The 12368-nt window shown below is 31.9% G+C and overlaps 1 protein-coding gene and 1 pseudogene across 1 annotated transcript; one reads left to right on the top strand and one right to left on the bottom strand.

Moving 5' to 3' along the window:
- Positions 1-1117: 1117 nt before the first annotated feature.
- Positions 1118-2964, bottom strand: LOC131840857 (basic helix-loop-helix ARNT-like protein 2; annotated as a pseudogene).
- Positions 2965-4036: 1072 nt separating this feature from the next.
- Positions 4037-11659, top strand: LOC131840856 (serine protease snake-like). The gene is made up of 11 exons (XM_059189050.1): positions 4037-4248; positions 4315-4393; positions 4723-4817; positions 5934-5984; positions 6195-6286; positions 7584-7693; positions 8097-8240; positions 9352-9467; positions 9624-9787; positions 10542-10687; positions 11148-11659. Exons 1-11 carry the CDS (start codon positions 4179-4181, stop codon positions 11173-11175), a joined length of 1095 nt encoding a protein of 364 aa, XP_059045033.1. The 5' UTR covers positions 4037-4178; the 3' UTR covers positions 11176-11659.
- Positions 11660-12368: the final 709 nt, after the last annotated feature.

Genomic DNA, 12368 nt, shown 5'->3' with positions numbered 1-12368 from the left:
GTGGTTTAGTATTATAAAAAATATTATTCTCAAAAACAGCCTATGAATATTTTGTCATCTCTATGTATAGAAAAAAACATATAAAATATGTTTTTTTTTATGGATTTATTCTAGTACTTTATTGAAAATAGGACTCCATTGATACAGTAGAATGCAAAACATTGATTTTAACATTTTATCTGTTTGTTTGTGGGAGCGTGTCAGTAACGAATTTGGACACAGTGCATGTGTTATATACGGTAAGCCTAATTTAAAAATTTGTTTAATTGGATTTAAATTGGTTTTAAACAAAATGAAATCGTTGGCGAAAGTGGTCAATAATATGATGGTAAGGTATTACACATGGAAATATTTAAGTTATATATGTAACTATTTGTATTTAGTCAATAATATATGATGCAATGCTTTGTTTATTTATAATTTGTCCACACTAACAATATGTATTATATATATGTTTTATTTTGATATATGGAGTTTAGTTTATGTTTAGTTAGAATTATATCAGAAATTAGCATTTCAAATAGAACGCAGACCTTTGGCACAGTAACAAATTGTGCATACAGGGCATTGTTTATGACTACTCAATTAATATCATCCAATACACCTAGGTATTATATTTGACATATCTTTTTAAAAAGCTTAATCCTCCTAGGTATTTCAGATTCACTCAGTCTTATGATTTTATTATTAAGGGGTTCAAGATTCTTTATTTTGTCATGGCATGGAAACACCAACAATGGAAATTGGAATTAATATTTGGATAAAAATTCTATTAAGTCTTATAAGACATACTATAATTGTGTATATTATGTGTTTAGGTACAATAACTGAATATTAAACAATCACTGAAAATTAATTCCATTAATTCCAAACTGACCTTTATCACTTTCCCTTATTTTCAAATAATGTCAATCGCCCTAAACAATGCCTGTTCAACACTTCAGTCACTCAATATAAAAATTGTACAAAATTACATTTATGTAAACATACTAATATAATGAACTATTTGGTCAAGTATGCTATTCACCATCCACATAATATTAGCAAGGTACATTATTAAGTCTTAGGAACATAAAAATCACGAATATCAAACAGCCCTGACAGTTATAAACACAACTTAGAATTTGTAATCCTGTAGTCCACTATGCCTTTTCAAACTTTCACTATTCAGGTCATCTGGCTTTTTCCTTTTCTGGAATCAAACTTTATACCAGTTTCTTGTACAACCCGCTCACTGTTCTTTATAGCTGTTATTATATTTTGTTTTTTGAGGGGACTACAAGTTTTAAGTCATCATTCTTAGACTTAGGAGATGGAGATTCCACCAGATGCATAACAATTCTCTCCAGTCGCTTTGGATGCTCAACTGGAGCTTCATCAAATGATTCAAAGCTATCGTTTTGTTGTTGGTCTATGTCCACTATGACTGAATACTTACGTTTTCATTTCATCCATCATACGTCGACCATATTCTTCACCAACTACACTGTTTTCACAAACAAAACTTTGAACATTCTTCGATTCTTTATCAATTTCAAGGAAACCCTGGTTCTCATATATATAAAATGACCAGACCTAGACATAAGTCTGCTTAATATGATTCTCCAAATTCCCGGCTTTGATCATACATTTGCCTCAAGAACACATATTACCCAGCGTACATCTTCTTTATGCATGAACACAAATGCAGATGCTCCAAGTCACTTCCTCAGTCATATACCCAGCTGCCAATGAAATACTTTGATCGCATTGTACTATACGACCATCAATTAAATACCTCGTCCAATACTCTGTATATGCAGTTGGAGGCATCACACGAGCAGAGGCAATGCATTTGACAATATGTGAATCATTCCAATAAAACACAATGTCATTACCGCTAGATGAAAATGTGTGATTCCGTCTAACTCGTTGTCTTCTTATTGTCTGTTCATCCTGTACAGTATTTGCAGTGGCCCTGTCTGAACGTCTCAATACTCCATTTATGCGACACCGTTCATACCGTTGTGGATCTGATTTAGCAGATGCTCTCATAATGCGGATATTAAAGTTATGGTGCTCTTCAAATAACTGTCGTTGACATCCACTACGTAATTCAAGGATATATATGTCGTTTATGTCCCTATCATCAATGTGTATGTAATTATACAAATCTTGTCCCAACATATCCACATGACAATATCCTAATTTCTCTTGAACATTTGGAGATACAATAAAAATACGACCACGACAAGTCACTGCAATCATAATACCGCCAAAAAGATCGAAATACTTCAGAAATGCTGGAGACCATGAGTCTAAGTGAACACATTTGATAGTATCACCAAAGACATGTTCATTGCGCAACTTATTAACTCCCAGTCTCAAAACACTGGTTTTGTCAACTTTACGCTGAGACTGACCAATATCAGAGAGTAATGCAGTAATCTGTGATATCTGGGCGTTGTACAAGCTTCGGCGCTGTTTTTCTGCTATAATGCGAGATTCACGGTCACTTGCTTTAATCGTTGGCATCTCCGGCGAATGGGACTCGGAAGAAGAGTCGCTGCAGCCAGCAACATGGAAATCATATCCAATGCCTGATGACGGGGGCGGTACAGCAACCGCCCTACCAAAATCCACAGAAGAATTTAAGTGACTTGCCATTGCAGTGTGATGATTAGTGCTTATTCGCGTATTCACACCACTCGGGGATGTCATGCCACTCCGCAATATTATTTCACAGAGATTATGTCCTTGTTTGTCATAATTACCAACACGATCGGTATTTACTACTATTTTAAGATACAAAATCTCGATTGACATGCATTTGGGTAGAACTATAAAAAACAAAATATCGACAACACTAAACTCTTGTCAACAAGCAATCTGATTTAATATTAATAATTTAAATAAGACGCAGCAGGTGGGTGAAGAAAACCTGCAATCACAACATCACATTTACCGAAACGTAAATAACTAATCAAGTCGACCATTGATGTGAGGAATTGGATTGAAATAATCTCAAGCGGTCAGTCAGTTGTCATTTTTGCAGTCAGTCTTACAAATACCGAATATTAACACGCGTTGTGATTCTTTGCTCAGTATGAGTGTTGTCAGATTATTGTCGTGATTTTCTTCAAAATTTTCCCTTCATAAATATTTGTTTTTCGCCACAAGTGCTCTACTTCTATTTGTGGCGATTGTTTATTATTATTACTCTACTTCGTAGAGTGCATAACTCTGATGTTCTTATTTTCTGAAAATATAAAAAAAAATAACTGACAGAAGGTGTTTGGCATAACAAAAACTGTCAGTTATTTTTTAGTTTGTAAAGTACGATTATTCTATTGTACAATAGAATAATCGTCCACTCTCCTCACCCCTTCTCCTCACTTAAACTTTCTTTTATTATATATATTAAATACCTTCAATTTCACTTAATGAAACGATCAATAGAAACGGATTTAAATAGTACAGCAAAATTTATAAATTTATCACAATTTAATTTATGGGAATTATTAATAAGTTAAAGGAGGTCGCGTATAACAATAATTCATTCCACTGGACTTGCAGCAAATTTACTTATATTTTGCGACAACACTGTTACCTAGTTATGAACCATGATGCATATAGTTGTAAGGTTGAAAATAACAAATCTGTCATTTAAGACCAAATTTATATATGTGCACTTTTAACACTGTTTTCCACTTTTGTTTTTATGCATACATTTTATTTTAAAATATTCATGCAAAGTATGTATGTAAATAACTAGGATTGGGTTAATATTTGAACTGCCACTTCTGACCACCGCTAATAGAGAAAAAAAGGAACGCTATATATCAATATTAGTACCATTATACTAAACACTTGTCTAAAACTTGATTTCGAATTAATGAATTTAGCACAGCGAAGGTTTAAACTGAGACTAGGTGTGTTTTTGACTTGAAATGTGGAAGTGAAAATTGACTTCAAATGCAGTCAATAGTTCTTTTTGCAGACGTCACTGTCAATGTAGACACATGCATAATCATATACTTGACAAGTATATAAAAATAATGCAACAAACAAAACAAACCGGTTTTGTTTGAATCATCGTACGGAAACAGAACATCTATAAATTTTTACCAATTAGTGTAGCTGTAGTTATGCTTTGCATTATGAGGAAAATAATTTAATGCTTTGGATTCTTTTATTGAATGGAGTGTACAATGTGGTTACAGTCTTTTTTATATATTTTTATATTTATCAATTTGATAATAGCCGATGGTAAGTTTTACTTTAAAATTTTGCTTTAAGTATTTATGTTAGAGTTCTAAATGAATATGTTTTCAGTCGGTGACGAATGTGTACCCAATAACCAGATAGCTGATGGTATTTGTACTCTAATCAACAACTGTGAGGTGGCAATAAGGTCAGTAATAATCGATAAGATTTATAACATTGCAATATTATTTACGCAATATATATTATATATTTTATTGTTTGTGCTGTAAATTATATACCTAAAATATAATATATATAATTATATACAATATTATTAACTGCAAAAATTCATCTCTGGCTACACATTAAGTATTTTTAATTTATATATTTCTCCCATATCCTATGATTATATTTTTTAGTATGATAATAGTTTATAAATAAATGTTAATATTAGCTATACTCCTTTTGTAAATATAATCTGTAGATACAGATATGAAAGAAAAAAAGAGTTGCAACATTGTAATACTTTGTTTTCAGGTCAATTAAAAATAAAAATTATCATTCATTTGAAAGATGTGGATTTAGTGGATATACTGAAATTGTATGTTGTCCACATACTACAGATAAATTTGGTAAGTTTTTCTTTTCCTAAACTGTAATGCTAGTGAGCTTGGACCTGCATTTATATCAGTTCTATGGGTTGTCTCTATATTTCTGTAACTCTTGCTTAACTTTATTAATTTTATTTTAAATATTTAGAAGCAACAGTAACTCTATGACATTCTCTCTTAATGTGCCTCCTCATATATCAAATCACATGCATGAGAAGTTTTTATAATATGACTCAATATATTTTTAATATTGGCTGCTATTGCCCATAATGGACTATGAAAATAACTAAAATATGTGCTTAGTGCATGTAAATGTAAAACTTAAGTTGGACTCCATTTTCTGCAATCAGCTTTTCATCTGGGCTGTTGTGCATGTAGAGAAGTGCTTCTACGCTTTTGTAGAAAAGTTGTTTTTTTCCTACAAAAGCACAGAAGTCTCCTGGCATCTTCACAGGCTTCACAGAGTGGCCTCACTATTCTGTGGATTTGTTGTGCATAGTCCATAGTTTGACATACAATTTATACATTGTAAAAGTTAATTATTAATAATTAGTTAATACTATTTTATATTATTTTGAAATTCATATTTGAAAAAGGCATCAATAAGTTATAAAAAAAAATATTGCAATGTATATCTATATACTTTGAAGACTATATTTGGTGAGTTAAGGTTGGTAAAAATATGTGTGTCACTAATATATTTAGGAAAATAATTAAAAATAAGACAACTGTACAAAATATGACTAATGATTATATTTGTCATTAAAATAATATTGTAATAGCACTTATTAACTAACATGTCATAAATGGTCTTTTTTACAACTTTTAAGTCAAATCATGTATGCATTTAGGCAATTATAAAGTGAGTAAATTAGTTATTCACTCATAATTAATTACATTGTTCTTTAGTCTTTGTTTAAAATAATTTTGAGAATGTAAAGATTTATATTTCACTGTTATAGTTTCAATAATCGAAATAAAATGTTTTTGAGCGGGTTGAATCTACATGTTTTATTTTCCTTTAGCAGAAAAATATGTCTAATTTACAATTTATCTTAGCTATTACCATAGAATAATTAAACCAGTACATATATAATAAGAATAATTGTAATAAAATAATAAATACATTTGTTACAGGGCCGCAATTACCAGATGATATACAAAATTCGCAAAGAATAGCCGACAGAGGTAATCTTGTTTCTGCTATAAGAGACTTAGATTTACTTAGGACTATTACTCGGTGCTTTAGACCAGTAGCACTGCACTGTGTGTTCTCCCGTTTTTAGACTGACGCCTAGGCCCGTCAGGGATAAGCACTGTAAAATACAAGCATAATATCAATTATATGTAGTCAAAGTGGAATCAACAGGACTTAAAATTTTTGTTATTACGTTTCAGAATGCACCAAAATATTGAAATCTAAAATTGTTCCACTAGGACAATATATAATAGGCGGGGATGTTTCTGCGCTCGGGGAATTTGCACATATGGTGAGTTCAAATTGTTTTGTTATTATCCTTATAATATTTGCATAATACAGTTTGTATGCTTAAATTTACTAATGTAATAACATTGTTTTAAACGATGTTTTCCTCTTTAATATTATTCTTCCTTGCAAGAAATTCAAGAAGAATAATATTAAAGAGGAAAACGAAAGGAATCGTTATAATTGTTGTGTGACTAATTATTTAGATTAGCTTCAAGTCGGGTCCTTTGTGGGTCTGTATATATATATGCTACTACAGTGTGTACTTACGTACATATATAAAAGCAATTTAAATGTAACTCGTTATTAGTTATATAAGAGAGATTGCAATAACTAACTGTAACTAAATTACAAACCAACTGCCGTATGAAAAATTTATATATTATATTTAATTTCCTTTTGTTTAAAACTGTCTAATGGTACATACATGATAGGAGAACTCTCTTTGAATTTCAATCAAATCAAAACTAATGATAACTGTTAGCTTATTGACTCAACTGTATACTAGAAAAAGAATACGGAGATGCTTACCAGTAGAATTAAAAAAATTACATATTCAACGAATTAGAACTGCTGCTGATTTTAGTATACTTCATCTTGTGCTAATTCTTAATAACAATTTGCATAACAACTCGGGTTGGTACATACGTATATTACGAAGGCAAAAAGGTCAAAGAGCTATACTTAAAGTAATATTGATTAAACCTTATACATATCCAGCCTCACAAAATATATATAGATACTGATGTTTTCATTGTACGTCAACTATTTATTTTGAAAGCGCATATACATACATTAATTTAGTGCCTATTCTAAGTTACTTTGTTTAATATCTTTTTTTAATACTGATAGACCGAAATAAATATAATATGTTGCTAAAAAAATATACTTGTTTCTTGTCATTCCGTTTGAACATTGAAATCCAGTTATTATAATAGGTATATTTTATTATTAAATAAATATCTTATATATATATATATATATATATATGTTACATATAAATATTTTAGGTAGAAAAAAAATATTAATACAAAAAACTTCATGTTCATAAGCGACTAAAATGTCTTACGAATAAATGATTTTTGATATGATTTGATTTGTTTCTATCTTTTGGGCGCGTAACCCTAAACGACAGGGAAGGATTCGTTATGGGCATGCCATAAAAAAACAGAATTTTTATTTCCAACTATTAAATCTCCCTGTTCTCATTTCTGTCATAATACAAAATGTTAGTCATTTTATATTATATAAATATAATTAAGGTTCTATAAAATGATTGTGTTTATAACATATAATTACAGGTGGCTCTTGGATTTGACCGGGGCGAGGGCTATATATTCGATTGCGGCGGAGCGTTGGTGTCAAATACGTACGCTATCACAGCAGCGCATTGCGTCGTTACTAAAGACATGTAATGGTTTTTATGTATATTCATATAACGCAACGAATACTTCAATTATTTACTTATAGTAATGAACAAGTTACTTGTTAATCAACGATTAAATCGTGAACTGTTACTTTGGCCTTATAAGTAAAAATTAAATAATAATAATTTTACATGAAAATTAATTACTTTGAGCGTGATCTTTTACACGTCACTTCAAAATAATTTCAAATATTGATAAACTAATATAATACTATTTAAGCTGCAGTAACGTTCACGTTTAACATAAATCTTCATAATTCCATTTAAAATGTTATAGGCATAAAATATTATTTTTACAACATAAGACTATTTATTAACATTAGATATTTGGATATATAAGATAGAGTTTATGTAGTATTAAAACTATATATCAAGAATCTCTTTTAAGGATTGAACCCAGTATCGTTCGTGGGGGCGTTGTAGAAATTGGTGGCAAGAATTTTAACGAGGAAACTGATATTAGAATACGAAATGTAATATCGCATCCTGAGTATACACGTCGACAAAAGTATCACGACATTGCATTATTAAGGTAAGGTTAAAGACCCATATATCTGGCTTATAATCCCAATAAATTGTATTCATGTAGTCTGTTTGTATTGATGTAAATGTTACTAATTAACTGTCAGAGTGGGTAACTTGGTCTCAACTAAGTCGCAAGGGGGAAACGTCATTGTTAGTACTGTGGACTGATGACCTCATTTCTAGCAATGTCCCATGTCAGATTAACATCCATGCGATTTACTTTCACAGACAAAAAAAACGAAGTTGCCAAGGAGCCTTTACTAGATGTGTTTCGGTCAAGCGCGATAAGACAGTACACAGCACGGATTACAAACATTTTCTTGGTCCTCTAGAATGGCATAGTAACGCGGTACCGGTCTTCTAGTTTTATGCTATTTTTAATTTTTATTTATTTAGGATCATAAACAGGTTTACAATTAGAAAACTTATAACTATTTAAATTAACTATGTACTATATTATTGTAAACCCAAAATGCATGATCATAGATTATATTTAAGTACTGAAATATGTCTTTAATAAAATGCATATAAACTAATATATTATGTACATATATAATTATGATTGGTGTATAAGTAGTAGGTTGAATGAGGAAAAGAGTATATGAGACTACGATTATTATATATACCTATAGTATAGGTTCCCACTGATAAGTGGAAACCGCCTCTTGAATAGACGAGCCGTCTGTTTCTATGTCATTGAAATTACATAAAATACATTATTAGTAGCGCTAATACGACATGAGATAGGCAGAAATATGGTTATCTGTCGATGTGGTGATCTCAATATTTAATGTGTATGCATATGCATATATGTCACTGATAAAATAGAAATGCATCGGAGAAGGGGGTGACCAGGCGAATCTATCGCCGTCTCTCAGAGTAATTTGTTTGGTTATCACACTGTTTCCTGGAGTTTTCAGAAAATAATATAACAAACTTGTTTCGTTCTTATATTTAAATTCTCGCATTTAACATTTTTAGCTAGTACTGCCCACGACTTCGTTCGCGTATACATTTAAATACTTTATGTACCTACCATTTCATTATGCATCTTAAGACTGGACAAACTTTTGTACTAAACGTGAAAGTTTGAAGGCAACTGTTGTTTTTTATTTTAGATTGGAGAAACCTGCAAAATTTTCAAGCACTTTGAATGCCATATGTCTATACACAAGTGGTGAAGACCCAGACAGAGATCTAACCATAACAGGCTGGGGCAAGACCAGTACATCACGTAAGTCAAATAACTATATGGTAATGTAATTTTAACATACAAATAAAATTACTTTTGTTATTCACACGTGAAATCAATCAATCAAATCAATGCATCTGTGAATTTCTAAAATATTTAAATTAAAATATTTGCTTAATGTATTCATTTTGGTCCCAGGTGATGTAAGGAGTGACGTTTTGTTAAAAGCAAAAGTGTCAATTGTGTCGCGGGAAAAATGTAGTAAGAATTACACGTCAGATAAATGGCGAAAACTGCCAAATGGAATCACAAGTGGGCAGCTGTGTGCCGGCGACACAGAAGGTCTACACGATACCTGCCAGGTAATTAAGGCTGTGCTACAAGTGTACTTAGAATATCACGAAACTAAATAATTCTAATACTAGTAAACTCTAGTAATTTGAAGAAAAAATTGGCTAAATGTTTATTGTGTTTTATTACCATTATTTAGTAGTAAAAATAAATTGGGTTCAATTCTGAATTAATGTCGTTACTGAAATATGCCTTCTCGATAATGTGGCGAGTTCTTATTAGTTAGGAAGCAATTTCTACCGCATATATCACGGGGTTCTGAGGAATTGTTCGGATTAATACCAGCTGCTGAGTTTCACTACCGTACCACCCGTCAGAAACTGAAATAACATCCTGATCATCTGGATGAATGGCGGTCTTCCACAGTACGGTTTTCTAGAAACTTTTTGCCTCGCACAACCACATTGTGGAATCAACTTCCAGCAATGGTATTTCCGAACCGATACGATATTAAAACCTTCAAGAAAAGAGCTTATTCCTTTTTAAAAGGCCGACAACGTACTTGCAATTCCCCTGGTGTTGCGGGTGCTCATGGGCGGCGGTAATCACTTACCATCAGGTGAGCCGCATGCTCGTTTGTCCCCTGTTATAAAAAAAAATTTCATGTCAACAACGGTAAAAGTTGATGGCAAGTTTCCCGCCATAATATTAGTGCACTTTCTTGGTATAAGTAGTTAAAGTTTACATTGTCGAATCTGTTAGAAGCACCAAGTAAAATGGTAATGGTATTAAAATGTCAGAGTAATGTTAAATTTTATTTTGCAGGGTGATTCTGGCGGACCGCTGCAATTAACCGAACCTATCTATCGTTTAGTAGGCATTACGTCTTTTGGATCTGGTTGCGGCACGCCTGTGCCTGGAGTGTACACACGAATATCTCATTATTTAGATTGGATAGAGAGTATTGTCTGGTCAAAGTGAAATTCTCTGTTATTTACCTAAATACATTACAACTTATAATAATAAATTGAACCTATGAATTGTTTTTTTTTAGTATATTAACTTGTCACTCACATTATTTCGTGTGTTGTAACCACAGTGAATAAGCCGAGGTTGATGGGCATAAAAATACTTTGTTTAAACCATATTTGATTCAAGAATAGAAATATTTTCTTATTATAGCTAAATAGCTGTACCTAATGAGTTTTGCAGCCGTGTCATATTTATTGTCCATTGCTTGTCAAAATTGATATATTAATAGCAGTAGAATTTTTAGTAAATTAAAACCATTTATTTAGTAATATGCGGTTCTTTTTTTTATTTATATTTTTTATTTATATTATATTTATTTAGTAATATCTTATCAATTTAATTTACTAAAATATTTAGATTGGGAACATTGGAAAAGAACTTTTCAAAATTTTCTTGCAGCACAATAACAGCAAATCGATGCCAATAGAGCGGTCTCTACTATGTCACTACTACTCCAAGACGAAGGTAAACTACAGTTATTCGTCAACCATGTATCATCGCATGTATATACATATATCAGCGAAAATAAAACGTACTCTGAAGCAATGGCGGTATTAAATGCATTGTATATAAGGCCTAAGAATATTATATACGCTAGGCATGTGCTTCCTTCTAGAAAACAACGTACAGAGGAATCCATTGATGTATATATGCAAGCTTTAAAACAACTATCTAAAGACTGCGAATTCGTTGCTATAGATGCGGAAACTAATAAGAATGAGAGCATAAGAGATGCTTTTATTTCTGGTATCTCTTCAAGCAAAATAAGACAAAGGCTGTTTGAAAATTTGACTTTCACTTAGCGAAGCATGTAACCAAGCACTCTGATTGGAGATGGCTGAAACAAATTCCCAGAGTTTTAACATGCCAACAATTAACGTGATTAAAAATTCAGAATCAAATATCAAAACATCAATATCAATGGAGGGAGAAATTTTCGTAGCGAGTACTTATCGTCGCCGTAAATGTTTCTTCTGTGGAGGAAACGTACATCCACGTAGAAATTGCCCCGTTTCAGACGTCACTTGCCAAATATGTGAGAAAAAGGGACATTTTGCAAAAGTGTGTCGTAGTAAGAATCACAGTGCCGCCACGATGATGTTTCGGCGTGCATTATAGCTGCATCACTATTTTCTCTAATCAAAGCTATGCAATCTTATATATATTATAAATTCTGTAAACTATGCAATCTTAAGAGTAAACCAAGTCATCAAACCATTTCTATAGTTTCGTTGAGTCACACCCCTGTCGCTGGTGAGACGTACCAGAATATAAAAATCGGTAAACATACCTACGAAAATATAAGCCTACTTATTGTCAATAATCTATGTGCTGATCTAATAATTGGTCATGATGTCTTATTGAAGCATTCCTCACTAGAATTATGCTTTGGTGGAGCTAAAGAACCACTAGTACTATGTAATGTAGCACAAGCATCCGTACCAGCTGTCCCACTATTCGCTAATCTTTCATTTGACTGTAGACCTATTGCTGCTATATCACGGAGATACAGTGATGAAGATAAAAAGTTCATTGAAGACGAAGTAAATAAACTATTGGCAGAAGGCGTTATTGAAGAGAGTAAATCACTATGGCGGGCACAAGTACTTATATCCAACA

The sequence above is a fragment of the Achroia grisella genome, unplaced genomic scaffold, assembly GCF_030625045.1.
Source record: "Achroia grisella isolate CSIRO2021 unplaced genomic scaffold, CSIRO_AGI_Agris_v1 utg14931, whole genome shotgun sequence".
Lineage (NCBI taxonomy): Eukaryota > Metazoa > Arthropoda > Insecta > Lepidoptera > Pyralidae > Achroia > Achroia grisella.
This window is presented reverse-complemented; position numbering and strand designations above follow the sequence as displayed.